At 49.3% G+C, this 27,114-nt stretch overlaps 2 protein-coding genes across 2 annotated transcripts; one reads left to right on the top strand and one right to left on the bottom strand.

Moving 5' to 3' along the window:
• Window positions 1-1,428: 1,428 nt before the first annotated feature.
• On the top strand, window positions 1,429-26,674 carry Ssu72 (SSU72 homolog, RNA polymerase II CTD phosphatase). Its single transcript, XM_027947498.2, has 5 exons — window positions 1,429-1,779; window positions 6,503-6,646; window positions 24,062-24,201; window positions 24,796-24,914; window positions 26,270-26,674. Exons 1-5 carry the CDS (start codon window positions 1,700-1,702, stop codon window positions 26,369-26,371), a joined length of 585 nt encoding a protein of 194 aa, XP_027803299.1. The 5' UTR covers window positions 1,429-1,699; the 3' UTR covers window positions 26,372-26,674.
• On the bottom strand, window positions 13,753-14,300 carry LOC114102203 (small ribosomal subunit protein uS17-like). The gene has a single exon (XM_071617243.1). The coding sequence runs from the start codon at window positions 14,277-14,279 to the stop codon at window positions 13,803-13,805; it is 477 nt and encodes a 158-aa protein (XP_071473344.1). The 5' UTR covers window positions 14,280-14,300; the 3' UTR covers window positions 13,753-13,802.
• Window positions 26,675-27,114: the final 440 nt, after the last annotated feature.

Genomic DNA, 27,114 nt, shown 5'->3' with positions numbered 1-27,114 from the left:
GGGAAGGGTGGGGCAGGCAAATGGCAAAAAATATCGAGGCCAGTCTCAGAGACATAGTGAGACCCTCTATCAAAATAAAATATGAGGGTTGGGCAAATACCCCTGGGTCTATCCCCAGGGGGGAAAAAAAAAAGAATTTGAACACCTGGTTCTCAAACACTTTCTTCCCCCAAACACCAAGAGCAATTATGGGAAACTTCTTTATCAAGGCTAGTTCCCCAGCACGTGGGGTTGAGTTCCTGGGCCTCCTCTCCAGAGAGCCTGTTTGCCACCGGTGTGTGCCTCCAGTTCCACCTTCCTGGGATATGAAGAAACTGGCCACCTTCTCCTCATCCTTGTTTCAAGCATGTGTTTTGCTCCAGAGGAGTTCCGGCATTCCACTGGGGTCCACGATGCAGTGCCATGGCATCTCTTCGTGGCAGTCGCTTTTAGCTATCACTGACGGTCTTATCCAGGTCTGTTCTACAGAGGATCACCACCCATCCTCGGCCCTCTTCGTTCTGTCGCACTTCCACAGCAAAACACCAACCCACTGCGCACTTCCTGCTGAATGCTGGCAGCAGGAGAACTCCGACCTGTTTTTTTTTTCTTTTTTCTTTTTTTTGGAGGGGGGGGTGGAGGTACTGGGGATTGAACTCAGGGGTACTCGACTCCTGAGCCACATCCTCAGACTTTTATTTTTCGTTTAGAGACAGAGTCTCACTGAGTTCTTAGCGCCTCGCCGTTGCTGAGGCTGGTTTTGAACTCGCCATCCTCCTGCTTCAGCCTCCCGAGCCGATGGTATCACAGGCGTGAGCCACCGCACCTGGCGACGGGTCTGGTTTTACCCTAACAACAGGTCCCCCAACCTCCAGCAAGCTCACAGCGTCTGCACAGACCCAACACGAGGACCCTGGCGGTCTGCCCTCCCAGCCGGACCTTTCACGGGTCATCTCCAGTTGTATCAGCTGCTCTTTTCCTTCCTTCCCAGCACAGGGGTCTCGCTATGTTGCTCAGGTGCCAAAATCCTGTCCTCAAGCGACCCTCCAGCCTCAGCCGGGACGACAAGCCAGCCTTCCGAACACGCCGGTGCCCGGGACGGGTTCTCGGAGCCGAGCGACGGGCGACTGCGTGGCAGCCTGGGGCCTGGAGGACGAGGAAGTTCTCCTAGGGCGGAGGCGGCGCCTCGGGGGCGACGTGAGGACGCACGAGCTCCGGGGCCTAGGACGGGCGGCTGCAGGGAGGCAGGAGTGAGAAGCAGGGCCCGATGGGGACCAGGGGAACGCGCGGAGCCCTCCCAGAACCGAAAACCCCCGACGTGTCGGTAGGCGCGGTCCCGACTCTTCACTCCCGACGACGGTGGCGAGAGCCGCTGACGTCTCGCGAGGGGGTGGCGTCTCGCGCGTCACTCTCGGCGCCGTCGCGGGAGTGTGACGTCACAGGCCGAGCGGCCTGCCGGCCCTGTGTGTCGGGAGCGCCGGCCTCCGTTGCGCACGTCCGGAACGCGCTCGGGGTTAGACCCGCTGTCCGACGCCGTAGGCTGCTCACGCCGGTGCTCCCTCAGAGAGAAACGGGCGCCCGAGGGGCGGGGCCGAGGGGAGGTGTCCGCACGCGCGACGTCGGCATCGCGGACTTCCGGTCGCCGCCATCTTGCTTGCGCGGAAGCCCGCGGCTGGGTGGGAGCCCGGGAGCGGGTTCGGCGGACGGTGCGGCCTTCGCCATGCCGTCGTCGCCGCTGCGGGTGGCGGTGGTGTGCTCGAGTAACCAGAATCGGAGCATGGAGGCGCACAACATCCTCAGGTAGTGGGTGCTCCGCCCTGGCCAGCGCACTCCCTTCCCGACCCCCGTCCCCACCAGTGCTGGCGGCGCGCGGCTCCGAGGCCCCGCGGACGGCGTCGGAGCGCGTGGCTCCCGCTCGGGCGGTCGGCGCGGGGACGTCCGTTGCGGAGCCGGAACGCTCGCGGCCGTCCGTCCGCCCTGACGAACCCGGAGGGCGGGTGCCGCCCGCCTGAGCTCGCCTCGGGCCCGAGGGCGGCGGCCGGCGTCGGGGGTCCGGAGCGAGGCCGGGTCTGGTGACGCACCGCGTCAGCTCGCGGTGGGACGAGTCTGGAAGCAGTGGTGGTCCGACTCGGCGTCTCGAGCGCGTGGGCGCTGCTGTCCACGTCTGCGGGTCTGCCCGGCCTCCCTCCCCGCAGCCTCCGGGCAGCGCGGGGACGCGGCGGGAGTTGGGGTCGGTGGTCCTGGCCTACGTCCCGTTACCGGCTCACCTTTCCTGGCCCTTGTGCATGTTAATAAAAGCTTATTCCTCCCCGACACAGGTTTTTTCGTTCAGCCGCTGAGAAGATGAAACATTGATCTCTTGTTTTAGAGTTAAAGTTCGGTATCAATGTCAACTGGAATAGTAGAGCGCAGTTGAAATCCTTTTTTTCCCGAAGTTACTTCATGTAAACTTTTATAAATATGTCTATCGTTTAGTTGTAGTTAGACACAATATTTTATTTATTTAAGATTTTAAGGGAAAAAAAGCCGCCGTTCCCTTGTGATGCTCCAGCCTGTGCTCTCCTGAGTGCCCTCTAAAAATCGGAAGGCCCCTTACGTCTTTTAGAGAGGCTGAAGGTAACAGGTGTAATCTGCTAATCTTGAGTTTAATTCTCCTACAGTTTACCACGCAGTCCACAATGCTCACTTAGTGTCTTTTTCTCTTTTTTCTGTAGATGGTGGTATGCTTTGAACCTAACAAATCCATGTGAAGACTGTTTTTAAGCCAGAACTGTGATAGAATTACATTGAGTTGTGTCTTCATGTATTTATTTATATATATGTTGCAGTTCTGGGTGATCAAACCTAGGGCCTCACATGCCAGGCAAGCATTCTACCAGTGAATTATGTCCCATCCTTTTTGTAAATTAGGTTTTGGGATAGGTTCTTCTGAAATTGATTAGATTGTCCTGGAACTTGGGATGATCCTGCCTCAACCCACATATTTGGGATTACAGGCATGTGCACCATGCCCATCTGGTACATTTAAGTAAAAGAGTGCAAAGTCCACACCCCTGGAAAACTATCCAAGGTTGATTAGGAGACCTCCTTCACTGATGATTCATTAACAATTTTGTTAATGAATTGAGACTTAGCAGCTGTGTTAAAGCCTATAGCCTTGCCAGAGGCAGGCAGTGAAGATTTAAGTCTGGAATGGCACCAGGTGCAGAAGAGCCCCTCCAAATAATCACCAGGTGGAAGTAAATTTTTCTGTTGCTTTTACCTGCTTCGACATCCTTCATATTTCCTTGTGAGTGAGTAGATGCACAATGGAGTGAAAGATGAAGAGAATGAAGATTACTTAGTACCACTTTGGGGTACTTCCTCCTGGGTATCTTTTTATATGTGTGCACACGTTTAGGGAGATGAAATAACTTGAGTAATCTGCTTTCCACTGATATATCGAACATCACTGGCTTTCAGTATTCATTTCTTCATTGTGATATATTAAGATTTATTCATATTGAATAACTGGGGTGGTTATGAAACTTATAGGGCTCCTGTCCAGGCGTTAATTTTATTACAAATCTCTCAACAGTGCATTTGGGCAATTCTGTCTTATTTATTTATTGGTACTGGGGATTGAACTAAGGGGTACTAAACTACTGAGCCACATCCACAGCCCTTTTTGGAAATTTATTTAGAGACAGGATCTCACTGAGTTGCTTAGGACCTCACTAAGTTGCTGAGACTGGTTTTGAACTTTTGATCCTCTTGCTTCGGCCTCCCAAGCTGCTGGGATTACAGGACAGTGCCACCACGGCTTTTTTTTTCCCCCTCTTCCTTTGCTGGATTGAATTCAGGGTGTTCTAGCACTGACACAGGGTCTCATTAAGTTGCCAAAGTTCATTTCAAATTTGTGGTCCACCTGCCTCAGTCTCCTATACTGAATCACTGGGATCAGAGGCATATGCCACCATACCTGGCTTTTTGTTAGATGCTAGAAGAGCTCATGAAAAGTTGTCTGTCTGTTTAAAGCACTGGTGATTGAATCCAAGGGTGCTTTACCACTGAGTATCCCCCTGTCCCCCCCCCCCTTTTTTTTTTTAACATTTGAGGCAGGGTCCTACTATCTTGCGAGGCTAGCCTAGAATTTTCAGTCCCTTGCTTTAGCCTCAAGAAATTGTTTTGAGGTAAGATTTCGCTTCATTTCCCAGGCTGGTCTCAAACTTCTGGGTTTAAGCCATTCTATCACTTCAGCTTCCTGAGTTCTGGCCGTACAGGTGTGTGCTAACATCATTAGTAGGAAGTCACATTTCAGAAAGTTTGTAAATATAAATAAATCTTCAACTTTGAGTGGGCTGGGGATGTGGCTCAGTGGTAGAGTACTTGCCTAGCAATAATGAGGTCCTGGGTTCAGTTGTCAGTATTGGAAAAAAAAAAACTGGGGATGTGGCTTAGTGTCTCTGGGTTCAATCCCCAATACTAAGAGAAGAATTCGATTAGTGCAGAATATTAGAAAAATACTGCAGGCCAAGTTTGTTAATTTGAGTATTTCCTTAGAATTCTGTACAATGTTCATTTTAGCTTTGTGATAATGATAAAGAGTTTTCCTTAATTGAACATTTTTTTCACAATAGCTTCTCTTGTGTGTGTACTGGGATCAAACCTAGGGTCTCATGTATGCTAGGCAAGCAGTCTACCACTGAGTTATATCCCCAGCCTTACAGTGACTTTTTTTCTTTGCACTGGGAGTAGAACTCAGCCTCTTCACACTTGATAGGCAAGCACTCTATCCCTGAGCTACATCCTCCACTCCTTTATGATATATTGATGTTTTTTTTTTTTCTTTTTTTGCAGTACTAAACAGTAAACTAGCCAGGCCCTGTGGTGCACACCTATAATCCCATTGGCTTTGGAGGCTGAGGCATGAGGATCGTGAGTTCAAAGCCAGCTTCAGCAACAGCAAGGCGCTAAGCAACTCAGACCCTGTGTCTAAATAAAATACAAGATAGGGTTGGGGATGTGGCTCAGTGGTTGAGTGCCCCTGAGTTCAATCCCCAGTAACCCTCCTACCCCCCTGAAAAAAAGTGCTACCCTTTGAGGCATAGCCACAGGAGTTGCTCCAGACCCATATACAGAGTCCCATTGTATGCAGCTTATGGTCAGAAGTTCTATCCTAGGTAACTTAGGCTCTGGGTTCAGTGCAGCCTCTGTGTTCTAGTCTACACAGGGTGCCCTGCTCCCTGTGTTTCCTAAGGCAGGACCTTGAGCTCAAGTCCTGGCTCTGCCAGGCCTTGGTTCCAGTCATTTTAGGGTAATCTTGTTTTTATGGGTTCATGTGTTCATAGTAAACATGCTTATTTTACAATTTCAATCCTTCCCCCATTGACTTGGAGACAGGTCCCTGCCTCCTAAAGCCCTATCCCAGCACAAAGCCTGTCTTAGGCAATAACCTGGTCCTGTTGGTTTAGATGAGCGAATGGCCCCAGACAAAGAGCTGAGGCAGGGAGGATCCTGACTGGGGTGGCTGAGGGAGAGGAAAGTGTTGCTCTGGGCCCCAGCACATGATAGGTGAATGCTCTACCTCTGAGCCCCCAACCCAGCCCCTGTGCTTTACTTTTAATTTTATTTTTTGAGTACTAGGGATTGAACTTTGGCACTCAGTCACTTGAGCAATTCCCAGCCCTATTTTGTATTGTATTTAGTGACAGGATCTCACTGAGTTGCTTAATACCTCGCTTTTGCTGAGGCTGGCTTTGAACTCTAGATTCCCTGCCTCAGCCTCCCAAGCTTACAGACTTGCGCCACCACACCCAGCTCTGTTTTATTTTGAGGCCCATAACCTCCTGGGTAGCTAGTGTTACAGGTGTATACCTCTGTACCTATGATTGCTAGGTTATTTGAGACTTCCTTTGTTGCAGAGGACTCTCATGGATGTTTAGGTCCGGTGGATCAGCCAGCATCAAGGGCACTGGGACTTTGCAGGGACAGTCTCCTAGGAGCAGATCAGTTTGGGAAGGGGTGCTCACAGCAAGCAGTCAAGTCTGTCCAGGTGTCTTACAGATCCTGAGAAGTGAATCCTGCAAGAGGTCAAGGCATTGGGCAGATGGCTCAAGGGTTCCAATGCACAGTTAGTCTTTTGAGTTTAGAGTAACAGCTTTCAAAGCTGTAGTGTTTGCATGTAGCCCTATAATGGCAGATTCTGTTCTGTAGCAATGAACTATATTCCCCGTTCTTTTTTATTTTCGTGACCAGATCTTGCTAAATTGTAGAGGCTTGCCTCCAACTTGAGTTCCTCCTGCCTCAGCCTCCTGAATTGCTAGAATTATAGGTGTTTCCACATTCCTGACTCAATTTTAAATAACGTTAGGTTAATATTTTAGAAACTTAATTCTCTAATGTCCACAAATGAAGCTGCTTAGTCTGTTCATTTCCATTTTATACCTACTCAGTTTTAGAATCTTGTGTCTGAATCCAACTGATTCCCTTTCTGCTTTGTGTCTGAATCCAACTGATTCCCTTTCTGCTTTGTGTCTTCCAGCAAGCGGGGATTCAGCGTCCGGTCCTTCGGAACAGGAACTCACGTGAAGCTCCCAGGACCAGCACCTGACAAGCCTAATGTCTATGATTTCAAAACTACATATGACCAGATGTACAATGATCTTCTAAGGAAAGACAAAGAACTGTATCCCTTGGGTTGCCCTTAGAGAACCCAGGGGGCAGCTGCAGGCAGGTGTGATTGGTGACAGGCATGTTGCTCTAACCCCCTCTCGTAGGGTCATGTTTGGGTGAAGTAGGCCCCTTTCTCTTTTTGCTGCCCACTGGCAGGTCCCAGTGCTAGGTCCATTTGAGGCAGTGACCATGGAAAGCATACTTACAGACAGATGTGAAACCCACATGGACATGGTGAGGCAGAGGCCCTGACATAATGTGAACAAAGGCGGCTAGGTGGAGAGATAGCACCACAGAGTACCTTGCACTCACACTGCAGGGCTCTAACTGCCCCCCTTTCAGGTGGGTACATGCATGTGCACTGACATGTAATCTGGCTGCTTTTAACGTCTCTCTGGTTCTTGGAGGACCAGATGAAGAAGGCCAAGTTTTCTACCAAATAAAGTATGTTAGGAGCAGATAATCTCAGGGCACTTCATTTCGGGGAGACAAAACAGGCTGGATCTGCTACTTAAGACTCATGAAAAGAATGGTAATTAAATTGGTTTTTATAAGTGACACCATAGCTATATAATGTTAAGTTGATCCATATACTTCTTCTTTTGTTGTTTTGAATTACTGGGGTGAACTCAGGGTGCTCTACCAATGAACTACATCCCCAATCCTTTTTTTATTTTTTATTTTGAGACGGTCTGGCTAAGTAGGCCAGGCTGACCTCAAACGTGCCATCCTCTGCTTCAGCCTCCTGAGATTACTGCTGAGATCACATACATGGCCATTATGCCTGGCAGTGCCCTGGGTTTTTTGTTTTAGTACCAGGGATTGAACCCAGTGGTGCTTAACCAATGAGCCACATCCCTCCCCCCTTTTTTTTTTAACTTTTTTTTTTTTTTAGTTGTAGGTAGTCATAATCCCTTTATTTTGTTTATTTTTATGTGATGCTGAGGATCAAATCCAGTACCTCACAAGTGCTAGGCAAATGCTCTTCCACTGAGCCACAACCCCAGCCCTCCCAGTCCTTTTTTATATTTATTTAGAGAGGGTCTTGCTGAGTTGCTTTAGGACTTTGCTGAATTGCTGAGCCTGGCTTTGGACTCACGATCCTCCTGCCTTAGTCTCCTGAGTCACTGGGATCATAGGTGCGTGCCATTGTGCCCAGCCTGGCCTGGGTTTTTGACCAGAGCATCTTGTGAACCTCCAGGCTGATTTAAAATTTCCCAGAACTGAGGATGTAGCTTAGTGGATGAGTGGCTACTGAGCATGTGTGCTGGGTTTGATCCTCAGCACCTTTAAATATCTGGACCTTCTTTTGTTATGCTTTTTAGTTCTCAGAATGGAGCACAAACATATTCTTTTTTTTTTTTAGAATTTTTTTTAATATTTATTTTTTAGTTATTGGTGGACACAACATCTTTGTTTTGTATGTGGTGCTGAGGATCGAACCTGGGCCGCACACATGCCAGGCGAGTGCGCTACCGCTTGAGCCACATCCCCAGCCCATCACAAACATATTCTAAGGAAATGAATATAAGTATCAAACAGAAAACTTCTTATCTTTACATTGGTATTAGAGTATTTAATAAACTGAAAAGTGAAACTGGGTGTGCTGGCATCTACCTGTGTTCCCAGCTCCTCGGGAGGCTGGGGTCGGAGGAGTGCTTAAATGCAGGAGTTTGGGGCCAGCATTGGCAACATAGCCAGTTCCTAAGTCAAAAACAACAACAAAAAAAATAGTATTTAATAAACTGAAAATGTTTTTTGTAGCTGGGAGGGTCCTGGAAGTTCTAGCAGAATGTAAATCCTGGTAATCACTGTATCTTCTGCCCTCCCTGCTCTCTTCTCTTCCAGCTAGTTGAAAGGCTGTTGGTGGCAATATTGGGTGAAACATGGGTATTTCCTGCTGGTGCCACTGCCTGGCCTGCGGAGCATTTGGGCATATGGAGTGTATGGTCCTGGGAGCTTCCAGGCAGAAGACCCAGCAAGGGTCTCAGAGCACATCCGGTGCTTCTCCTTGCTCAGAAGCAAGGAATCTGCATGAGGAGAACTGTCCCTAGGGGTTTTCAATGTTCTCTGTCTCCTCTACCCACATACTTGGATGAGGAGGTGGCCAGGCTGTCTCGGAAGAGCACCTCCCTGAAGTCATTTGGTGAGAGCGGCTGTCCCCTTTTTTTTTTTTTTCCTCTCAGCCTCACTAAGAAGCATAAGCCCCTTTCTGAGAATCTCGTTTTAGTTCTGGGTGCTTCCCTCAACTCTGGGAAAAGCTCAAGGTTTTTGTTACTTAAACACAAGTGTGCCATTAATCTTTTCCTGAGACCCTCTGCTTTTGAAAATTGTCTTCAACTGGCACCATTCATTTTTGAAACTCCTGTGCTCAATGAGAGAAATAAAAACAGGTAATGCACATGTTCACACTAACTTAATTGTTACAAATTCAGCTCTTTCATGTAGGAACCAACTGGCCTGGGCTCCTAGGTGGAATATCACTTAGCACACTTTACAAGGACCAAGGCTAGCTTCAGCAGCAGGTTCACTGGGGACCTGGTGAGGGAGCGATGCGTGTGCCTAGTGGTTCAAAGGGAGCTGCAGCACCACCAGGATTCGGAATCTCCTCCATAGGTCAGTTAGTCCAGAAGATGCTACACATGTGCTTTCCTCCCCCTACAGGTCTAGGGATTGAGCTACTTCACAAACAGCCTGTTTTATTTTGGGGCAGGGTCTTATTAAGTTGCTGCTGAGGCTGGCCTCAGATTTGCAGTCCTGCCCTTAGCCTCCCAAATAACTGGGATTGTAGATACGTGCCACCATACCTGGCTATATGTGGGCTTTTCATGGATTGCGGGGTGGTAGAGCTGGGGAAGCTCGTGGCCACCTTTGGAGCTTAGTGAAGTATTCACCTTGGGAACCTGTTTTTGTTTTGTTTGTATTTGGGGGGTGGGTGGGGGTTACTAGGGATTGTTGAAGTAGGGGTGCTTAGCCACTTGTAGCCACTTAGTTACAGTCCCAGCTGCTTTTTTTTCCTTTGTACTTGTAGATGGACAGGTGCCTTCATTTAGTTATACCTGGTGCTAAGGATCGATCCCAGGGCCTCTCACGCCAGGCAAGCACTCTGCCACTAAGCCACACCCCAGCCCAAGGAGACAGGATCTTGCTAAGTTGCTCACTTAGTTGTTGAGACTGACCTACAACTTTTGATCCTACCTCTGCCTCCCAAGTCACTGAGATTACAGATGTGCACCACTGTGCCTGGCTTCTGGGACTTTGTGTAGGAGAGTTGCCTCCTGTGGTCACCCCTTGGGATGAGGCCACCTTTGTGGGCTTCTTTGGGGCCACATCTCCATTTTCTAGGTTGGAGTAGTAGGGGCCAGATGATGCTTTTCTAAGTTCCTCCTAACGCTTGTGGTCAGGAGATGAAGGACACCTCCATGAAGTTCACTGTGGATGTTGGTGTGAAGCTGGGGTGGGCAGTGGCATCCTTTCTGATACAGGAATGGCACAGCTCTGGTAGGGCTCCTTTTCCACAGTGGGAATGGCTCAAGTGCAGGACAGCCTCTGTGTGGGTGGTATGTCTGCTTGAGGGGCACTCTGGTAGCATTACTTGATTAGGACCAATGTGATACATGCAAATAAAAGCTAAACACACATCTAGCAGAATAACCTGTCAGTTTGCAGAAGTGATGCTGGTTGTCTCCAGTGCAAAGCTAGAAGGGTATTTCAAGATGTGACCCAAAGATAAAACATGGCGTTCTGCCTCCACTGCTTCAGTCGGTGCCCCAGGCTTAAGTGCACTGGTATCAGTAGGACACCAGTTTCCAGACCCTCTGTACTTAAAAGGACTCCAAGGTAGCTGGGCATAGTGGCCACATCTGTGATCCCAGCAACTTAGAAGACAAGCAGGGGAATGGAAAAGGTCTGTGAAGTGTTTAAACTTTCGAGGGAGAGGAGGATGTGACTTGCAACAAAGCTGGGACTGGATTAGAATCCAGGGGTGCACCAAGGGGCTGATGACTGCTGTGGCCAGGACCTCACATTCCTTGTGTTCCCACTTCACAGAGTTCTTGATAATAGAGTAAATGAGAGCACACAGTTGCTGTTTTTGCAGTACTGGTGAGCGAGCACAGGGCCTCACATGCTAGCAAGTGCTCTACCCCTGAGCTCCATTCCCAGGCCATGGAGGGGCTGTGTTTTATCCTTCAGTAGATCTTGGCCAGTAGTTCTGGTGTTGAAGCCCAGGTGCCCCTGGACTTGGGGTGTGGTTGTGTCTGATAGACCCACCAAGTGTAGGTAGTTGGGCCTGGCAGGGCCTCAGTCAGCAGCAGTGCCCTGCAGTGTCTCATCCTCTCCTGACCACAGGGCTGGCTGGAATCTGAGGCTGCCCCTTCCTAGGATATTGAGACTTTGACCAGGCTGAGGACAGACCTGAGTCAAAGTAGTTTCTGGAAATTACATTACTTTTGCACCATTGAAAGCTAACCCATCAAAACAGCGGCTGTGAGGACATAGTAGGGCACACCAGTGATCCTAGTAACTGGGGCAGGAGGATTGTGAGTTCAAAGCCAGCCTCAGTCACTTTGTGAGGCCTTAAGCAACTTAGAACCTATCTAAAAAAGGGTTGGGGATGTGGCTCAGTGTTTAAGCACCCGGGTTCAATCCTTGGTATTAAAAAAACAGCCCATCTTCACAATTTGTTAAATACTTGAGCATAAAACAGTGGTTTTGATTTTGGTTTCCACATGTAGAACTGCTCCTGAAGGATTGAGACTCGATGCCTTCCTGTACATCTTGTAAACCTACTGGTGGGAATTAGGGTAGTAGGGCTGTATTTGCAGCACCAAATGGAAACCTTATTGAGCCAAAACTTAACTGGTGGTTTTGCTCACTTCTTCCTGATGAAGCCACACTTTGTTGGTTAATAGTTTCACCATTTTCCCTTTGGGAATTGCCCGCTCCTGGTATGGGTACATGGATCAGAGATAGAAAAATCTAAGTCCTCTGACCTCCAAAGACAGACAACAAAGAGTTCTAAGCAAGGCTCAGGTAGTCCCAGCTGCTCTGGAGGGTAAGGGGGGAGAAATATTTGCAGCAGCATGGGTGGCACAGCAAGTCCCTATCTCAAGGGGGAAGAAAATGTTCAGTGTCTTATATTCTGATTGTCATTTTAATGAGGGCAACAGTGTATTTTCTTTCTTTGGTACTAGGGATAGAGCCCAGGGGCCCATTACCACTGAGCTATATTCCCATTCACTTTTTATTTTTTATTTTGAGACAGGGTCTCCCTAAGTTGCTGAGGCTGGCATTGAACTTGCAGTCCTCCTGTCTCAGCCTCCTGAGTAAATGGGATCACAGGTATACACCACTGTGTCCAGCAGTTTAATTTTTTCCCCCTTGTAGCTGAAAATGGAACCCAGAGCTTTGTATATCAAGGCAAGCCCTTTAGCACTGAGCTATGTCCCAGCCCAGCAGTTCATTTTTGTAAAGAGTCACATTCAAAGTGTGCCATTCCATAGTTTTATTATTCTTGATGGTGGAATAATCACTGCAGTTGACCCCCGCTTTCCCCAGTGCTGGGGATCAAACGGGGACCTTGCACATACTGAACATGTGTGTTGTACTGCTTAGCTTAACCACCCCCCAACCCCTGATAACTGCTGATGTGCTTTCCCTCTGGATTTGCCTACTGTGGACATTTGGCATGAAGGCAAGCATATAACACATGGCCTCTTCAGGTGGCCGCCTATTACTGCTTTTGATGTTCCCAAGGCTCACCCATGCTGTGTGGCATGTACTGAAACTTTTTTTTTTTTTTTGTACTGTGGATTGAACCCAGGGCACTTCACCAATGCACTACATCCCAAACCTTTCCGTTTTTTATTTTGTTACAGTTTCTTGCTGAGTTGCCCAATCGGGCCTGGAACTTACAATCCTTTTGCTTCAGCTGCCTCATTTGCTGGGATCACAGGTGTGGCCACCGTGCCCAGCTAGAATCATGTTGAGTACCAAGCGTTGGGGAGCTTGGTGTCCCACTGAGGGGACACCAAGTCCCCTCAGTGCTGTTCTGAGCTCCCTCAGAGGTTTCTGGATTTTTCTTTTATGCTAGGGTCAGGTTTCAAAGTTAAGTTGGCTCCAGGGCCTTTTAATCTCTAGCTCAGTGAAAACTGGTTTATCAGACTTAATTGCAGCATGTCTGGTAAAGACATGAGTTGTTTCTGCTTGTAAAAGTGCGTAGTGGCCAATGAGGCCAAATGAAGTGCCACTGGACCCGGGAATGGAGTCAGCAAGGGGTCAAGAAGCTGGAAGAGGGGCTACAGGGCCTTTCTGGAGCATGGTGGTTGCAGGGAAGCTACCTGGGCAGCTCCACTCCTTCCGTGACAGTCCTATTGGCCATTCCAGAGGCTGTGTGGTACGTTCCTAAGATGGAAGAAAAGGGTCTTCTGTACACTTTTTGTGTGTGCGCGTGTGCTTGTGGGGTGCTGAGGATTGAACCCAGGTGTGCTCTACCACTGAGCTGCACCCCCAGCCCTTTTTAGTTTTTTTTGAAACAGTCCTTAAATTTTGTGGTCCGCTTTCCATGTAGCTGGGATTACAGGTATGCCTTGGGGGCTGCTTTCGTAAGTTATTTTATTAAAGCCTTTAGTAGATGCTTTATGATTTACAAAGCCACTTTCCTTAAAAAGCAAGTAAAAATGTGGCTCTGAATGTTATAATGTGATTTTAATTCCAAGCCTCAGTTGTTCCCTAAACATTGAAGTGTAGGAACAACTAGCACTTTTTCTTGGGTCAGGGCTATGTGCTTGAAGTGGAGGCTGAGCACATGAGCTGGCATTCCGACATTCCTTTTTGTTTAATCCTGTGGGTCTCTTGTAATTCACCTTTGGAATGTATATTGGTTTTTAGCTATTCATGTATCTTTCCTCACATCCTTTCAGTTCATTTTTTAGGGCCTGGGTTAATTTAGGTGTATACCCACTTTCTTTCTGTGTATATCTTCATATCTTTAGGTAAAAGGTTTTTTGTTGTTGTTGTTTGTGGTGCTGGGGATTGAACCGCGGCCTTGTGCATGCGAAGCAAGCACTCTACCAACTGAGCTATAGCCCCAACCCTTAGATAATTTTTTTCTTTTTTTTAAACAAAATAAGTTTATTTTGCTTTGGAGGGTGGGCAGGCATCCAGTCTTAGAACTTCTGGAACTGCTTCTTGGTGCCAGCTGCCTTGGTGACCTTGAGTACATTGAAGCGCACCGTCTTGCTCAAGGGCCTGCACTCGCCAACTGTGCCGATGTCACCAATCTGGACGTCCCTGAAGCAGGGGGACAGGTGCACAGACATATTCTTGTGGCGCTTCTCAAAGCGATTGTATTTGCGGATGTAGTGGAGATAGTCCCGGCGGATCACAATGGTCCTTTGCATCTTCATCTTGGTCACCACACCAGACAGGATCCGCCCTCGGATGGAAACATTACCAGTGAAAGGGCACTTCTTGTCAATGTAGGTGCCCTCAATGGCCTCTTTTGGTGTCTTGAAGCCCAGACCAATATTTTTGTAGTATCGAGGGAGTTTCTCCTTCCCAGTTTCTCCTAGCAGGACCCTCTTCTTGTTTTGAAAGATGGTCGGCTGCTTTTGGTAGGCATGCTTTGTCTGAATGTCCGCCATCTTCCCGGCTGCCTGAAAAAAAAAGAGTAGATAAAATGTTTAAAAAAAAAAAAATGCCAGGATCCTAAGTTTCCACTGCTTTGGTCTCATCCTGGGTACCCTCGTTAGGCACAGCATTTTGGAGGGAGTGTCCCTCTCTCTTACCTTCTATACCATCACTCATTTTGTAAACTAGGACCAAGGATCTGTTCTAAAACTTGCTCTTCAGAGGTCTCACCAAACTCCTCTTTGAAACTGTTCAGGGCGGTACTGGCTGGCAGTCTCCAGATTCCTGCCCTCTGGGTGTTCTCCCTGAAGAACCCCCCCTCCACCCACACAGTTGGTACTGAGCTACTCTGATTTCCCCTTTGACTTAAGTCCTGGGTATGTCCCCCTTGCTGAATTGCTGATCGGGTGGCCAGCCTAGCACACTGACCTGTGATCCTCAGGCCACTCATTTCTCATCTTGTTTTTGCTCTGGTTGGTAGCTGTGTTTTTGGAAACCAAGCATGGTGGTACACACCTAGAATCCCAGCTTCCATCCCTGGGCTAAACCTCCTGTATCTCAGGGGGGTGGAAAAAAGGTTTGAAAATGATATTTGACATGACTGTTCTCTGACTCGGGTACCACTTCCTAGAGGAATGCTCATCTAGGTTTTGCCTACACATTTACTTCATGGTTTTGTAAAAACACTCTTTCCTGAAGAAAAAACTCGGGTCTTGGGTGTTTTGGGTGAGGTCAGAGGTGGTGTTTGCCTGCTCATCTCATCTGATCAGAGGTCAGAAGTGGAACAGAGCTTATTGGCTAAGGTGGTTGCTGAGTCTGGACATGACATTGCCACACTGCCTGTCCACTAAGTATAAGGTAATGCTGACAGTTTCTCAGTGCCTGGGGACAGGAGGCACAAGGCCATTGTAGATGGGGGAGACCTCCTGACCACAGCCTCTGAGGCACCGTGTTGAGCGCCAGCTGCACTTGAGTGCCTAGTGGCTCTTCCAGCTTATGCAGCCTGTGCCGCAGGAAATACTGCTCGTCAGGATGAATTTCCTTCAGGTAGCCATTGCTTCCGAGCTTTTGGTGTAGCAGCCCTCCCAAAGGGACAGGAGCTGATGGCTCTTTGCTTCATGATGTTGATGCATTCTCCCTCCATATGTGCCCAGCCCTCTTGTGTCCCAGGGATGGAGAGTGGGTGCTGTCTCCCACCTGCCTAGACATACTTGGCCTCCCTTGTCCAGGATGTCATGGCCTACTCCAGCCACCCACACACTGGTCTTTCTCTTCTTGCCTGGGTGCTGTGCTGAGCTGCAGCCCATGCAGCGTGTTCCTGCAGCACTCCTGCTCAGTGGCATCATGATCATGAGTATCCTGTGTGACTTCAGCACCCACCCTGGAAACAGGCCAGCTGAGCTCCAGCCTGGCTTTTGAGGCCTTAGCTGTTTAAGGCACTAATGTGACCCTGTGTGCCGTGCTTTGGTGTCTGACTGGGAGAGGTGGGCAGCCTCCAGGATTCCTGTATCCTCATCCATCACTTGGCCATGAGAGGACAGCTGGCCCTCTGGTCTAGCGTGGCACGGCCACCCGGTTTGCTGTAGCAGTGCTTCACACCTGTGTCCCCTTTCGTAAGGGCCAGGCTCTGCAGGCCTGCTGGGCAGAGGAGCCAGCACAGGGCTCTAGGACAGTACCCACCTTTCTGTGAAGGAGTGTGGCTCCTTCAAGAATTTGATTAAGAGGAAGGGCAGCGGAAGCTGTTAGGAGCTGTGGTGGTCAGGGAATGGTATGGGCATGGGACTGAGAGGGATGGACACCAGGGGAGCCAGAGAGTTGCTCTGATGTCTCAGTGACTGAAAGTCTGCTTTGGCACAGCGTTTCCACATTGCACAATGGGCCAGCGCACCGTTCTTTGTGCCACCTGCATCATTTTGGCAGTGATGGGCACCTCTCTTCTGAATGACTCTGCACCCCACCTGTGGCTTGCCAAGGGTCTCAGCAGCCACGTGGCATCAAGCTCCACTGGGCTTTGTTTTGCCTGGCTGTGAGCTTGCCTTGCAAGTGCACTAGGAGCCAGATGCTCCAGTTGTGAACATCAAGAGTTCCCCTGTGCGAGCTGCCTGTGAGCCCTAAGAATCTCTCTGGTGCAGGTGAAGGCAGCTGAGTGCCATCCCAGCCCCATTCAGCACTCCAGGTGCATCATCACCCCAAAGAGAGAAACATTCAAAATCTGTCAGGGAAAGCTCTTGCCCAGACATGCTTTTGGTGTTCTTGGCACTTCAGTACCGAGAGGCCCTATCTTGAGTGTGGCCAGGCCTGGAGGACAGGCTTGGGGAAGGCCAGCATCCCTCTTTCTTGCTCTGATGCACTAAGCTCAGAGGTCTGCTGAGGTCAATCTTGTTTCACTGTCAGCTTTCCTTTAAAGGCCCTTACTGCCTAGGTCCCTAGGAGCAGCCCTGTGGGGACTGCTGTGACCACAACTCCTGTGGATGCGCTCTTCCCTTTTTCTTTAGGCAGCTCACCTTTGGGCACACAGCATTCTACAGCGGAGTGCACCTGGGGTAGCCAGGGAGGTTGCTGTGCACTTGGACTGTGCTTGACTTGTGTGTGTGATGCTGGGGATCGAACCCAGTGCTTTATGCATGCGAGGAAAGCACTCTACCAACTGAGCGTTTTTGTCCTGTAGATGCTTTTGGCTTTTTCTCTGAAGGTTGCCTCTGAAAATTCTTTTTTCTTTTCTTTTTTTTTTTTTTGGTAATAAACCCTAAATAAAAAAATAATTAGTATCTTCTGGGGGAAAAAAACAATTAGTGTAGTGTTTTACCTTTAACCCAGAGTGCACATGTATCCCCATCACTAGTGGAAGTCCCAAGCCCTGCCCCAGGCCCCTGCTGGCCAGCAGGATGCTACTTAGGTGATGACCCAGGCGGCATCTGCCCAGCCACACACCTCTGTGCAATGGGCATGGTGCTGTACTGGTCATGTTGAGGCCTCCATCTGTCTACCAGCTGCAGCACAGGGTTATCTGGGTTTGAACTCCTTAGGACAATTTAAGTCCTGTTCTGAAGGAAAGTTTAAAAGGTTAGGTAGGTTTTACCAAAACTGACTCAACGTTAAGTTTCTTTTTCTTTGAGGCATATAATGATGCTAACCCTAAACAGAGTGGAGAGAGGGCTGAGTATGTCAAACAAAAGATAGTATTTTCCATTGTATTTCCTTTCTATTTTGGTACTGGGGATTGAACCCCATAGGTGCTTTACCAGTGAACCACATCTCTACCCCTTCTTTATATATATATATATATATATATATATATATATATATATTTTTTTTTTTTTTTTTTTTAAATAGGAGAGAGAGAGAATTTTTAATATTTATTTTTAGTTATCGGCGGACACAACATCTTTGTATGTGGTGCTGAGGATCGAACCCGGGCTGCACGCATGCCAGGCGAGCACGCTAACGCTTGAGCCACATCCCCAGCCCCTTCTTTATATTTTCTTCAGAGACAATCTTGCTGAATTGCTTAGGGCCTCACTAAATTGCTGGGGCTGGCCTTGAACTTGCAGTCCTCCTGCCTTGGCCTCCTGAGTTGTTGTGATTATTTGGTGTGCACCACCTCGCAGGGCTATATTTTTTGTTTCTTTAAACTTTTTTTTTTTTTCTTTTCTTTTCTTTTTTTTTTTTTTATGCTAGGTCTTGAACCCAGAGACACTTTACCACTGAGCAACATCTGCAGCCCTTTTTATTTTTTATTTTATTTTGAGATAGGGTCTTGCTGAATTGCTGAGGCTGGTCTTCAGCTTGTGATCCTCTTGCCTCAGCCTCCCTAGTTGTTGGGATTACAGGCATGAGCTACCATGCCTGGCTTGATTTATTCTTTTATTTATTTCTTAATCAGCCAATTTCTTTGTTAAAATTTTATTACTTTTTTCTGTGTTTTCCTGAAAACATCTTTCATTGATTTTGGCCTAATAAAAATAACTGCAATGGTGAATGTCCATAATCCCACTGCTTAGGTAGCTGAGGTAGGAGGATCATGAGTTTAAGGCCAACCCGAGCCCTTTTAAAAAAATGCTTTATTTTATTTGTAAATATTTATGTTTTAGGTATAGGTGGACATGATATCTTTATTAGTTTTTAAGTGGTGCTAAGGATCAAACCCAGTGCCTCACACTAGGTGAGTGCTCTACCTCTGAGCCACAACCCCAGCCCTGCTTTGCTGTTCTTGTGATTTGGGAATAGGCTGTCATCAGCTTTTGTGATGCCTTGCCTTGTACCTTTGCTCCTTGCCTGTAGGATCCTCTCGTCCTCCCACGGGGCCCAGGGCAGCTGACAGAGGCTTTATAGAGCTATGGGTCATATACTTGGAATGAATGTGCTGCCCGTCATCTTCCTAACTTTTGTTTTTGTTTTTCCGCCTGAATTAAACCCTTGTTCTGACAGTGGTGCTGTTTGCACTTCCTGCAGCTACTGTGGCCCACAGTCTGCAGCTGTTCTGGGAAGATGGTGAGGCTACAGTGCTTTGCTTCCTGTTGCCAGCCCTGCAGGGAGCATGCATGAGCCTGTTTGTGGCCATTTCACTAACATGGAGTTCCCATGCAGAATCCCCTCAAGTCAAAAGGGCCAGAGACTAGAGCTTGTGGGTTTTTTTTTGGTGGTGCTGGGGATTGAACCCAGTGCCTTGAGCATGCAAGGCAAGTACCCTACCAACTGAGTTATATCCCCAGCCTGTGGGTTTGTGTTTAATGAGGGCTAGTCAGGCTGATGGTGTTGACACTGAGTCCCACAAGTTTTGTTAAAACATGACTGATAGTAGTGGAGTACCATTTCTGAGTCCTGCTTTTGAGAATTCTTTCCCCCAAGGGAGTTCCTAGTGGGCTCCCACTTAGGAATTCTTCTTTGTGCCTTTTTTTTTTTTTTTTTTTTTTGATCTTTATTTTATTTATTTGTGGTACTGAGAATCGAACTCAATGCTTCACACATGCTAGGCAAGTGCACTACCATTGAACCCCAGCCCCTATATTTTAATTTGATCAAAGTTGAAGTTGTGATGATAAGATTCAGAACTGCAGGTTCTTTGACTTGTCCCTGGGTGGGAAGGCACATGCACAAAGTGGATTCCTTGTGCAAACCTGCAGGCTCATCCACATGATTGTATTTGTTTTTGTGCCAGATAATAGAATCCTGGATTAAGTGTGACAGTTTGGGGAATGGTCAGCTACAAGGACGGTTGAGACGCTGGCAGAGCAATGGTTCCCTGCCTGCTTTGTTCTTGGCTCTCTCCTCTCCTTCAGCCTTCCTCTGTAGGTGATCTCTGCTCTGAGTGTGGCCATGGCAGAATGAACCTCCAAGGCTCCAGCAGGTGACTGGACCCAGCTGAGAACTTGGACTGAGTCCTGTGCTGGTGCCATCAGTTGTGAGTTTCAGGGCTGGTGTCTTACCTGCAGACCATGAGGGTCTCGTCTGCTTAGACAGCGTGGGCCTGCAGGTCTGGCTGTCTCGAGCAGGTGTTCTGATAAGGTACCCCAGTCAGTACAAGCGGGAAGGTCAGCCCCTTGTGGTTCTGGGGTGGCCAGTTCTACTCCCATTCGATGGGTGCTTGCAACTGCTGAGCACAAGGAGCCCACAGTTGATGTCCAACAGGGTGACTGGAAGTCAGCTTCCCTGTGGTGAAACAGTGTTAAGTCCTTTAGCTTCACTGGTGGTTACGGCCAAGTTTGATGTCAGCTTTAAAGTTATCTTGAATTAGAACTGAAGAGGTATGTGGACTCAGTAAAAGCAAATATTCAGATGATGGGTGCTGAATGACCCTGGAAGTGGGCCTGTGACGTGCCAGCCTGTCTTCTAGTTCTATGGGCATGGAGCATCCAGGGGATGCATGGCAGTATGTTGGCAGTCCTGTGACCTGTGGGGCTGCTGCTCTTTTTGTTTTTTATTTTATTTCTTTTCTTTTTTTTTTTTTTTGAGGAAAGCCCCTGAAGAGCTCCAGTTCTACCTTTGGTGTCCCCTGGCTCTGCTCACTGTGCTATTAGTATCTACCGAGCACAGGTGTTGAAGGGTTCATGCTCGGCATGGACTGGAAGGCTTGACTTGTTTCTTTGGTGGTGAAGGCCTGAGAGAGTTTTTAAATGATCCTGAATTTATTGTTATCAAGATAACATTTCAAGTCTTTTGGGGCCCTCAGAGTGAACCTAGTGGGAGCCTTGCTTCCCACAACCTCCCAGGCCAGGCAGGGTCCTCTCTGAAGGCTGCCAGGGGCAGTGTAAGGTGCTGTCTGTTCAGGAGAAAGCTGGATGATGGTCCCTGTTGTCTCCTCTGCAAACAGATGAGGGCCAGAGCGCACAGCTCCCAACCTTCAGAACCTCACTCCGTGATCTAGATTGAGCTACTGGGGTCAAATGCTATGGCAGACTTCCCTCAGCCTTCCTAAAGCTTCCAGGGCTTTGCTGGGAGCCCCGAGGCTTGGTCAGGAGTCTTCCCTCTCCATGTTGGGTGAGCACCAGCCCACACTTTCAGGGGCCATTCCTTTCTTTCTTAGTGAGGCCAAGGCGTTGGTAGGTGGCAGCTGTTTCCAGTTACCAGGTCATATGCAGCATGGGTGGAAGAGTGGGCTGCCCTACCCTGACCTCATCCTGTGTGTCTGCCCCCTGAACCCATTTTTTCTGCCCAGTGGTGTGGTTTTACTTCTTAGAAGTGTGTTAGCCTGAGTTAGGGGTGCAGCTCTGGTAGTGCGGCTGCCTTGAGCTCAGATTGAGGCTCAGTCTCCAGCAGAAGAACCTAGGTATTCACTTCAAATTGGGTGCCAACGTGCTTGATGCTTCTTACTGAATGTGGGGACACAGATGTCCTTTCCCACCAGGGCCTTCCTGTGATCGCTGCCCTGGAGTGCTCTAGGGCCCTGGACCCAGTGGTGGGGAGTTCCATGCTAGTGACCCCCGCCCCTGGTGCCAGGTGGACTCTGCTTTTGTCTTGGTGGGGTTCGTGGTGAGTCTGCCTTTACAGGTGCCTGCATTTGTCAGTGCTCACCCTCAGCGCTGTGTAGACCTTGTCTTCCCCAGATTTGTAGCTGACAGGGTGCGCTCCCTGGTGGCCCTTTGCTCAGTGGGCATCTCTCCATGAAACCTTGTCAGAGCTGCCTCACTTTGGCCTTTATTCCAACAACAGACTGTCTTGGTTGCACTCAGTTCTTACTTGTACACCCTTTTTTAAAAAAAAATTTTCTTTTTCTTTTCTTTTTTTTTTTTTTGGGGGGGGGGGGGTACCAGGGATTGAAGCCAGAAGCTTTCAACCTCCAAGCCATATCCACAGCCTTTTTTATATTTTATTTAAAGACATGGTCTCACTAAGTTACTCAGGGCCATGCTAAATTGCTGAGGCTGGCTTTTTTTTTTTTTTTTTTTTAATATTTATGTATCTTTTAGTTTTTTTGTTTGTTTGTTTTTTTAAGGTGGATACATTAGTTTGTTTTTATGTGGTGCCAAGGATCGAACCCAGTGCTTCATGCATGCTAAGCGAGCACTCTACTATTGAGCTACCACCCCAGCCCCTGAGGCTGGCTTTTAACTCATCATCCTCCTGCCTCAGCCTCCCAGGCCGCTGGGATAACAGGCTTGCACCACCGCGCCTGGCTTGTACACCCTTTTTCTTCCTTACCTGCGCTTATTGTTCCTGTGGGACCTGAAGTGAGCTTAGGGTAGACTTGGTCAAATGTGCCCCTTAGGCTCCTCCCAGGCATCCTACAGGACTTGCAGAACCCGCCTCAGCTTTGCCTCTCTCCGTTTGCCAGGAGCTGGCTGAATTTATTGTTATCAGGATAACAATTCTTCCCATTAAATAAATGCGGCCTCCTCTTTGACCCCTAAACTAGACATTTTCTCCTTAACAACATGAATCTTAATTTCATTTGTTGCCGCACAATGAAATTTGTGTAAATAGTTAGGCGATAGGCTAAGGAGGAAGGAAATTCTGTAAGGGTTCCTGGGAGACCTTGCAGGCCTGGTGGAGGAGCATGCCGACAGCAAAACAAAGCCTCAGGGCAGCCCACCAGAGCCCTGCTGTCCAGGTGGCAGGACTGTAGAGGCCAGGTGCAAGAGGAGCTTGCCCTACAGCTGCCTCCACACACCTGGGCCCTGCCTGTGTCCCTCCTGTGGGCTTGTCTCCTATGCCCATGTTCTAGAAGTCACACCAAACAAAACCGGGCCTTTCTCAAGCTGGTTTCCTTCCACAGACCTTCAAGGGCTTGCTTCCGAGCCTTTGATGGCTGTGTTTCTGCAATAATGGGTGTAAGTATAGTAGCAGAGCTACTTGGGCAGCATGGACAGGGGAAGTATGCTGCCTATCAGAGATGTGGATCCAGGGCAGCAACCCAGTCCAGGAGCAGATGAAGATGTCGGGAACCAGAAACACCTAGCAGGTCATGGTCAACTGTCTTTGGAAGTTAAACTGCTTAGATTGACCACTTATACATTTTTTTTTAGTAGCCAGTGGACCTTTATTTTACTTGTTTACATGTGGTGCTGAGAATTGTGCCCATTGCCTCAGACATGCAGGGCAGGCCCTCTACCACTGAGGTATAACCATAGCCCAACCACTTACAACACTAAAAGCTAGTTTTAGCTGGGCGTGGTGGTGCACATCTATAATCCAGTGATTCTAGATGCTGAGGCAGCAGGATCACTAGTTTGAGGGCAGCCTCTGCAATTCAACAAAACCTATCCCAAAATAAAAAATAGGGGTGTGGAGTGTAGCACAGTGGTAGAGCACCCATGGGCTCAATCTCCAGTACTACTACTACTAATAGTAGTAGTAATAATAAATAAAAGCTGTTTTTATTCTCCAGAGATAAGAATTACGTTTTAAGCTATGGGCTTGTTTAAATGAGTTGATAACTAAATGTATCACTCAGAATTCCTAAACTTTGGGCCTAGGTGTAGCTCAGTGGAAGAACACATACCTAGTACTGGGTTTCACTACCAGCAGCAGAACCCCTAGAATTTCTGAATAGTCAGTTTGCTAAAATAATTAACAAGGTGCTTGCCCTCAATGCAGTGGTGCAGATGAGCCCTTAGAACAAGGGCTCCATAGGGGAGGTAAGCTCTTGCCCTGCAGACCCCTGTCAGGCACCATTGGGAGGTTGGAACCGCCCTGCCTCAAGCATGGTGGACCTGGGAGGGTATGGGTCCAACTCCTTTACTGTCCCCTTGGGCTTAACTGGGCGCTGCATACTTCCTGGGCCTTGTTAGGCCTTTGCTATCTCTGTCTCCACTTGGATTGTAGCTGCTTTCTCCTGGACCTCTTACCTGTTGATTCTGTCAAGGGTTTTCTAGGCCTTCCTGCTACTGAAGCTTCCTTTTGGAAACCAGGGGTTTCCGATGTTTTTCCTGACATGACTGAGCTGCACCTGGGACTGGTTGGGCTGCCTCTGCTGAGGCTCCAGTTTCAGAGGGAACAAGCACTGCACTCTAGGATGGGGGTTAGAGCAGGAGAAAGTCACCAAAACACTACAGCTAATGCTGAAGGACAGCTCAAAAGGGGGTTCCATGTGACAGTGAGGAATGCCTCCTGGGAAGGGGTGAGCATAGGCCTCTGCTTCTGCCGGAGGGTTCAGTCAGAATGATGGGGCTGGCTGGTGCAGGGCTGCAGAGCTTGGGGCTTCCAGGGGTGACCCTGCCTCTTCTAGGACTAATGGCTTTGGTACAGCCCATTCAGTAGTACCCTGCTGACCCTAGGGGCCACAAGCAGGAAGGGCTGTAACCCTGGCACATTTGGGTTGAACAGGCTTTATCTAGAGCTCCTTAACTCAAGCATCTAGCTATACACAGAATGGTATTTTACACATGTTGGACAGAAATAAGAGAATCAAGCCTCGTCCAGAAAGGTTCCAGAACTGCAAGGACCTGTTTGACCTGATCCTCACCTGTGAAGAGCGGGTCTACGACCAGGTGGTGGAAGGTGAGAGCAAGGCCTGGGGCCACGGGCAGAGCCAGAAGCAGGGCTGTGTGCCACCTGCCAGCCAGGCTGACCCTGCATGCATGGGAGCTGTGCCCTGGGCACAGGGCTGCTGATTGTTGGCTCCTCCCGCAGAGGCAGGCCAGGCTATGGGCTCTTAGGTAATAGCAGGGGACAGTGGGTGCTTCCCCACTGACCTGCACAGCCCTGTGATGATGGGCAGGGTGACCAAGGAAAGGAAGAGGAAAGTGGGTAAGGGCACGTGTTTGTGGCCCTTATGCTAAAGTTCATCAGAGCAAAACCACCCACATGGCTGCTGACCTAAGCAAAAGATGCCTGGCACAGAGATGCAAGATGCCTGGGCAGGAGGAGGCCTTGGGTTGCATTTTGTTTGCTGATGTTTCCTTGAATCATGGCCTCTCTCTCGTGAGGTTCTTCCTCAGGTAAAGTCCCCGGGCCTGCCTGGCTGCTGTATCCTCAGTTGTACAAACCCTCAAGTTCAGGAGACCGACCAATGCAGGGCCCAGTACTCCAGCACATCTGCCACCTGGTTTCTGTTGAGAACCTCTGACATCTGTGTCACTTTGTCCCAACCAGATCTGAACTCCAGAGAGCAGGAGACCTGCCAGCCAGTGCACGTGGTAAATGTGGACATCCAAGACAACCATGAGGAGGCCACCTTGGGAGCCTTCCTCATCTGTGAGCTCTGCCAGTGTGTAAGTACCAGTTTCTGTCTGAGCTGTCCCTGCCAAGGAGAAAGAGGCAAGGCCCTCTCCTCCTGCCCAGGACAGGGCAGGGGCTTCCCATGGCTCGCCATGGCTGTGTGGCTCAGTTCCGGGTCCAGTTACAGCCAGTGCTGAAATGTCAGCAGAAACAGAGGCATGCACAGAACTGAGATCTAACCACGCTGCTTTGGCTGAAGCACCCACCCTGGTGTTCTGGTTCATCTGACAGAAGCTTGTGAAGACAGCTGTGTCCAGCAAGAGCCTCCAGCACGCAGGCCTTTTTGAAGATGGGGTGCCTCACCTCTCCCCTGTGCTGGATCTTGGTTCCTAAGTGCCCAGCAGAACCCGTGGCACTCCAGGTTCAGGTGGGGTCAGAAGTGCACCCCCAAGGCACCTCTGCAGCAGATGGGCAGGAACCTGTGTCAGGCAGGCCAGACATCTGTCCTTTCCTGTGACCCCTGGGTATTCTCCTAGCACTCAATGGCTTGTGCAGCCTCTATGATGGGACCTTCCCAGAGGGAGAGCCATGTGCCTGGTCTTGTCTTGTGCCCTTTGGGAGCTGTGCGTGTAGGAAATGATGGCTTAGCCAAGAGAGGTCAGTAGATACTGGGCTGGGAGTCCATTTGCTGTGTGGGACCCAGGTTCCTGCCCTCTGGATGCTCAGCTTGGCACAGCCTCCACTCCCAGCCTGCCCTATGATCCATTGTGGTTGCTGGAGCTCCAGTGGTTGTGCTTATGATCTGATCAGTATGCAAGAGCAAGCTGAAGAGCAAGACATGTCCCAGAAGTTGTGCATGCAACTTCTCCTTGGGCACATCGTCAGCTGAGTCACAGGGGCTAGCTAGGGGACTAGGGAGATCAGCCATCATGCCAGGGCAGCTGTGCTCCGGTGCCAGCCTGCCTCACTTTAGGGAAGGGGTTCTTCATTAGGGTACCTCTGGCAGTCCATGCCTGCATTTATGATTCTCACAGCCAGGAGGAAGGCTCTTGGTGACTCAGGTGTGCCCCAACTGGGAACAGGACCAGCTTCCCTGCTCAGTGACTTTGGGGAGGTACCTTCCTTGCCCTCTTGTCTTGCAAGTTGAGGACTCACTGGCCAAAGAGTGTGCTGAAGCACCAGGCTGGGTCCCCAAACCTGCCCCACTTCTGAACCTGCTCTATGCTCCTCCCAGCCTAGGGTTCTGAAGTGATCAGTGCAGAGGCCCCTCCACAGCAAGGCGCCACCAGGTAGAGTTAGGGTCAGGATGCTCCGTCCTGGAGGCCTGGTGCTGGGGAACCTGCCAGTGTCTTTGGCTCTGGGCATGGGCAGGGGAGGTGCCCCTTGCTCAGGGCTATGCTCTTTGCAGATCCAGCACACGGAAGACATGGAGAATGAGATTGACGAGCTGCTGCAGGAGTTCGAGGAGAAGAGCGGCAGGGCCTTCCTGCACACAGTCTGCTTCTACTGAGCTCCACCTCCTTCAGGCTCCTCCTCCCAGGTGTCTTTACTCGGAGGCGTTCTTGGTGGACGGTGTATGGACTGTACAGATAGGATGAAAAGGTACACAGAACCGCCAGATTAAAGACCATTCTCAACCCCACTTCTCTTTACCAAAAGTTACTGCCCACTGCCCTAGGGTGTGCCTGTTGCTCTGCCTTGCTCTCTTCTCCCCCAATTGCTGGATTGTACAAATATCTGAATAAAGCAACGAGCTGTATCTTAAAGAAAAGAACCTGGAATTACCCAATAAATAGATGCTGCTAGTTGTCAATGCTTTGTCCTGATTTCTTGGCCAGACCTTCCTCTTGCAGAGGTATAGGCCCCTGAGGACCTCCTGAGGGAGAGGGGCTGGGGAGTGCTGCTGAAGGCAGGACACACCAGCAAGATGGTGTTCTCTCAATGGCTCCCACCCCCAGAGCTGCGATCAATTGTCCTGGGTGTCAAGACTGTCCACCAGTTAGGTTTACTTCCAGATGACCCTACTGGCTGCTCTGGGTCCTGGAACGAAGGGTAAAGGCCGTCTAGTGTCATGTTGGGCCGGGCAAGCGGTTCCTGAGCTCTTGGGTCAGCCTTGTGTTGGGCGGTGGGTAAGGGTTTGGGGACCCTGAGCCTGGTTCCCCAGGGTCGGGGGCAGCCAGAGCAGAGCTGTGGACACAGGGCCTCCAGACTTGACGCCAAGACCATGCCAGAACCCATACTCCCACAATTCGT

This window comes from Marmota flaviventris, chromosome 10, assembly GCF_047511675.1.
Source record: "Marmota flaviventris isolate mMarFla1 chromosome 10, mMarFla1.hap1, whole genome shotgun sequence".
Taxonomy (NCBI): Eukaryota; Metazoa; Chordata; class Mammalia; order Rodentia; family Sciuridae; genus Marmota; species Marmota flaviventris.
This window is presented reverse-complemented; position numbering and strand designations above follow the sequence as displayed.